This window comes from Mustela putorius, unplaced genomic scaffold, assembly GCF_011764305.1.
Source record: "Mustela putorius furo isolate JIRA1106 unplaced genomic scaffold, ASM1176430v1.1 tig00003836_pilon_pilon_pilon, whole genome shotgun sequence".
Classification (NCBI taxonomy): Eukaryota; Metazoa; Chordata; class Mammalia; order Carnivora; family Mustelidae; genus Mustela; species Mustela putorius.
Window position 1 is genome coordinate 9827036 of NW_025421989.1, and position 6240 is coordinate 9833275.

Here is a 6240-nt window from a genome sequence, read left to right on the forward strand (position 1 = left end):
TGGCTTGTCAGGCGCATGCGCATCGCGTGCCCTAGTGACAAGATCTGTCTGGAGGTCCGGCTCCTCCCCGGCAGCCTCTCACTCCATCCTGCAAAATCCTTAATACGTAAAAGAATGTCTTTGCTCATTTATTCAGTGCCCAGCACTCACCCCAATGAATGGAAGCTAGAAGGTCATTTCTTAGCTAAGATTTTATTTATTGATCAGAGAGAACGCTGGGGTAAGAGATAGAGGGAGAGGGAGAAGCAGGCTCCCCGCTGAGCAGGAAACCTGATGTAGGACTCGATCCCAGAACCCCGAGTCCATGACCTGAGCCGAAGACAGGCACCCAACCGACTCAGCCACCCAGGCGCCCTAGAAGGTCATTTTTAAAATGTTCTTTAGATTAAACTGAGATTGTGGCTGTTGTCTGGGGTCCCAGGACCATTCAGGTTCTGTGGTTCCCTAGAAGGACTCACAGAATTCAGAGAACCTGCTGTATTCATGATTACAGTTTATTACAGTGAAATAAAGTCAGCAGATGGAAAAGGTGCTTAAGGCAGAGTCCAGGAGAGCGCGGGCACAAGCTGGTGGTATTCCTCCTTCGGGAGAATTGTACGCACAGCCCTTGGTTCTCTCAGCAGTGTGTGTGACAACACTCTCAAAATGTGGCCCACCAGCAAAGCTCACCCAAGCCTTGGTGTACTGAGTTTTTGTTGGGGGTCAGTCTGCCCACGTGACAGCCTGCACAGCTGACCTTTGTTACTCAGTCTCCAGCCTCTCCAAAGGTCAGATTTTTTTCTTTGTGACCCAGGGCCCCCGCTAGAAGTCACATTGTTAGCGTACATTATCTGGCATGGGCAAAAGCACTTTTTTTTCTTTTTTAAGATTTTATTTATTTATTTATTTGACAGACAGAGAGGGAACACAAGCAGACGGAGTGGGAGAGGGAGAAGCAGGCTCCTGGCAGAGCAGGGAGCCCAGTGCGGGGCTCGATCCCAAGATTCTGGGATCATGACCCAAGCCAAAGGCAGATGCTTAACAACTGAGCCACCCAGGCACCCCCAAAAACACTCTTAAGGGACAAGATATTCCAAGGACTTAGAGGTTATCTCCCAGGAACCAGTCAAGAGCCGAACCTTTCTTTAGAATGTTCAGGGTTTAGACAATTTAGACAACCCAGACCTCACGGACCAATCCTTTACTGTCCAGTGGGTTTAAGAAAGGAAATGGGAACAGCATGCAAGAGGAGGTTGGTCAGTGAGTTGAAACAGGAAGAACATAGGGTAAAAATGACAAGTGTCTATCAGGTTAGACTCTCAGGAGGTGGCTGGTGCCCCTTGCAGGGCTTGTCTGGAGGGGAGCAGGAGGCCACCCTACAGAGACATGAGGAAGGAAGGGAATAGAGCTTGGGAGGCAGCCACTGTGGACCCTTGTGTAAGGCTCGGTTGATGTGAGAAGGGAAGAGGTAGGGTGGAAGCTAGAAGGAGATACATGAACAGCTGAGTACCAACTAAGGGTTTGCAGAAGAAGAGCGTTTAGTGGATCCATGAATCGGGATTCCATTGACACTTCGCTTGTGAAAGAGGAATGATTCATAAATATAAGGAAAATCCTTGTTTTTTGATACACAGTAGTAGGAAACCTGGGGTCTAGGGTCAGACGTTATATTCAATATCTTTTTATCTATGCGTCCCACTGAAGCAGAGCATCTTATTTAAAATACGTCCTGAGATCTGACTATAGATAAAATACACGTTGGGATATAGGTGAATTTTCTCACCATTCTTTCCCTCTTTCCCATGCTTGTTTAGTGCTGATGCACACATTGGTTCTAGTTTATGCAACATATTTGCATCGACACAAACCCAACCCACATATTTACGTAGCTGTGGCTATAATGTGGTTTGGGGACTGTGACACTGGGCTGTGCTATGCATAGTCGACATCCTGTTGGAGAATTGAAATACGCCTCCACATAGCATTCATGACTCCATGACCGAATTTTTATACTGAGAAATGCTTTCTCAGTAGAACACGGTAGCTTGGGGGCGGGTAGTAGCATGTGCCGTCAAAACAGTGGGTTTTTTTTTTTTTTTTTAAGTACACATTTTTGCAAATATGCTGCCAAAGAGCCCAGCCAGCAGGGACACTGTAACACAACACTGCTCTGTCAAGAGGGACACTTGTGCCCAGCCAGGCTCTGACGCAGGCACCTATGCCCTGAACTCTTCCAGTATGAAGGGCATCCTTCCTGGGGCATACTGGAGGATGGGGATGCTGAATAAGGGGGGAGCGGGATGGGATTCGATCTCGGCTCTTTGCTCACGCAGGCTTGAGGGAGGGTGCCCCTCCCTAGGGGGCCCTGCACTCCTGAAGGGCTAAAAGCAGCCCGGATATTAAGAGAAGGCAGCACATTTTCACTTGATCCTGGGGGCCATGGATAGTCTTTGTACCCATCCAGTACGTAAAGTCACCCATCTCTTCACCAACTTCCATGTCTGGCCAGGACACAGAAATCTTTACTAGGACTGGAGTCTTGTTGCTAAGAATCTAGTGTCCATAGATAACCTCAGACAACCATTGGAAGAAACTGATTACCCATGATGAAATTGAATCAGTAGTCAAGAATCTCTCAAGAAACAGAAGTCCAGGATCAGACAGCTCGACAGGTGAATTCTACCAAACATTCAAAGAAGAGTTAATACCTCTTCTTCTCAAACTATTTCAAAAAAATAGAAGAGAAAGGAAGACATCCAAATCCATTCTATGAGGCCAACATTGCCCTGACACCAAAACCAGATGAAGATACCACAAGAAAAAGAAAACTTCAGCCCAGTATCTCTGATGAACATAGATGCAAAAATCCTGAATAAAATATTAGCAAACCGAATCCAACAATACCTTAAAAAAATCATTTACTATGATCAAGTGGGATTTATGATGCAAGAGTGGTTCAGTATTCACAGATCAGTCAACAGGATCCACCATATCAAAAAGAGAAGGGATAAAAACCATAGGATAATTTCAATGGATGTATTTGACAAGGTACAACATCCATTCATGATAAAAATGCTCGACACAGTAGGTTTAGAGAGAAGACCTCAACATAATAGAGGCCATATATGGAAACCCATAGCTAACATCATCCTCAGTGGGGAAGAGCCTTTCCCCTAAAGTTGGGAACAAGACAAGGATGTCCACTCTCACCATTTCTATTCAACATAGTACTGGAAGTCCTAGCCACAGCAATCAGACAAGAAAAATAAAAGGCATCCAAATTGGTAAGGAGGAAGTTAAACTTTCAGTATTGGCAGATGACATGATACTACATGTAGAAAACCAGAAAGATTCCATCAAAAATCTATTAAAACTGACAAATGAATTCAGTGAGTTCATAGGATACAAAATCAATGTGCAGAAATCTATTGTATTTCTCTACACTAATAACGAGGGAGAAGAAAGAGAAATTTTAAAAACTGACCCATTTATAATTGCATCAAAAATAATAAAATACCAGAAAGAAACATAACCAAAGATGTGAAAGAACTGTACTCTGAAAACTATAAAATACTGATGAAATAAATGGAAGATGATATAAACACATGGAATGATATTCCATTCTCATGGATTTAGAAAACAAATAATATTAAAATATCCACACTACCCAAAACAATCTACAGATTTAATGCAATCCTAAACAAAATACCAACAACATTTTCCAAAGAACTAGAACAAATAATTTTTTTTAAAGATTTTATTTATTTATTTGACAGAGAGAAATCACAAGCAGGCAGAGAGGCAGGCAGAGAGAGAGAGAGGAGGAAGCAGGCTCCCTGCTGAGCAGAGAGCCCGATGCGGGACTCGATCCCAGGACCCTGAGATCATGACCTGAGCCGAAGGCAGCGGCTTAACCCACTGAGCCACCCAGGCGCCCCACAAATAATTATTTTTAAGATTTTATTTATTTGACAGAGAGAGAGATCACAAGTAGGCAGAGAGGCAGGTGGGGGAGGGGGTTGGGGAAGCAGGCTCCCCGTGGAGCAGAAAGCCTGATGCGGGGCTAGATCCCAGGACCCTGAGATCATGACCTGAGCCAAAGGCAGGGGCTTAACCCACCGAACCACCCAGGCGCCCCAAGAACAAATAATCTTAAAATTTGTATGGAACCACAGAAGACCCCAATAGCCTAAGCAATCTTGAGAAAGAAGAACAAAGCTGGTGGTATTATAATCCCAGATTTCAAGATATACTACAAAGCTATAGTAATCAAAACAGTATGGAACTGTTCAGAAAATAGACACATATATCAATGAAACAGAATAGAGAACCAGAAATAAACCCACACTTATATGGTCAGTTTATCTACTACAGAGGCAAAAGCACACAATGGGGAAAAGTCAGTCTCTTCAACAAATGGTGTTGGAAAAACTAGACAGCTACATGTAAAAATTAAACTAGACCCCTTTCTTATACCATACACAAAAATAAACTCGAATTGGATTAAAAGATGTAAATGTTAGACCTGAAAACATAAAAATCCTAGAAGAGAGAAAAGCGGTAATTTCTCTGACATTGGTCCCAGCAACAGTTTCCTAGATGTCTTCTAAGGCAAAAAACAAAATAAAAAATAAACTGTTGGGGCTACATCAGAATAAAAAGCTTCTGCACAGCAAAAGAAACAACGAAAAGTTAAAAGACAACCTACTGAGTGGGAGAAAATATTTGCAAATTACAACTGATACAGTGTTAGCATCCAAAATAAATAAAGAACTTATGCAACTTGGGGCACCTGGGTGGCTCAGTCGGTTAAGCTTCTGCCTTTGGCTCAGGTTACGATCCCAGGGTCCTAGGATTAAGCCCCACATTGGGCTCCCTGCTCAGTGGGGAGCCTACCACTTCCTCTCCCTTGGTTACTACTCCTACTTGTGCCCTCTCTCTGTGTGTCAAATAAAATCTTAAAAAAAGAACTTACTGGGTGGCTCAGTGGGTTAAGCCTCTGCCTTCAGGTCAAGTCATGATCTCAGGGTCCTGGAATCGAGCCCCACATCGAGCTCTGTCCTCCTTCTGCCATACCTTTCTTAGCTTTTCAAGGCTATGCAGATGCTTTTAGGAGTGGCAGTGACCCTGTTTTCTCTGAATATAATCCTTTCAGTGCAGATACTGACATCTGGAAAATACATTATTATATATGCAATGTCAATGCCTGTCTCTTCGCCATAGGGGCTGATGAGTTCAGTCCCTTTTTTTTTTTTTTTTTTTTTAAGAAATCTTTATGCAGCATGGGGCTCAAACTCACCACCCAAGTTCAAGAGTCTCGTGCTCCACTGACTGAGTTGGCCAGGTGCCCCGAGTTCAGTTCTGTTTAATTGCTATTAAATAGTTGGATTATATCATTGACTTGAATGGTTTGGAGTAATTTTTTTTAATCTTCTCCATTATTAGGTCATTTTTGAAGCAGAACGTGGCAAGGGCAAACGCGGGGAAATTGCAGTGGACGGCGTCGTGCTGCTCTCAGGCTTGTGTCCAGATGACCTTTTATCTGCGACTGGCTGAATGTTACTCTGCTCTTCTGTCTTTCTGTCTTTATGTTTTGTCCGTTCTCTGTTTTCTGATACAACATCATAGATCGCCCCACTGTAGAAATAACAAAATGAAAAATCATAACCTACCAACAGAAACATTATTGTAAGATGTCTTTCTTGTGGAAGATGTGCCAATAGGTGCCTTTCAGTATAGTACCACTCATTCATTTCTGAATTTATAAAATGTGGAAGTGTGGAAAAAGCTCAGCTTTCCTCCCCTCTCCCCCCAGCACCCCATCCTCCAGTGTATCTGATTTGTCTCCATGAATTGATGGACCTCTATAAAACATTTTTTGAATTAAAAAAAAAAAAAGACAAAAGACAAATACAGGCACCTGGGTGACTTAGTAGTTAAGCCGTTAAGCCGAAGTGATCTTCAGCTCAGGTCATGATCCCAGGGTCCTGGGATCAAGCCCGGCATTGGGCTCCCTGCTCAGCAGGAAGCCTTCTCCCTCTCCCACTCCCACTCCTTGTGTTTCCTCTCTTGCTGACTCTCTCTCTCTCTCTATCTGTCAAATAAATAAATAAAAACTTTTTTTAAAGTTTAACATTTTAAAAAAATTAAAAATAAATAACAACAACAAAATCCCACGGGGAATTGTTTCTCTGACTTTTCTGGCACTTCTTGGAAACTGACATAGCAGATAGATTTTTATCTAAGTGGCTGAGCCTGATC

At 43.0% G+C, this 6240-nt stretch overlaps 1 protein-coding gene across 3 annotated transcripts in view; it reads left to right on the plus strand.

The window, feature by feature from the left end:
- The window catches only part of EGFL6 (EGF like domain multiple 6), a 59655-nt gene extending 53771 nt beyond the window's left edge, over positions 1-5884 (plus strand). For all 3 annotated transcript variants that reach the window (XM_004758843.3, XM_004758840.3, XM_004758841.3), the window contains one exon: positions 5425-5884. In XM_004758843.3, coding sequence (XP_004758900.1) covers positions 5425-5535 — 111 coding nt within the window. In that variant the 3' untranslated portion in view covers positions 5536-5884. The remainder of the gene's footprint in view (positions 1-5424) is intronic.
- The last annotated feature ends 356 nt before the right edge of the window (positions 5885-6240 follow it).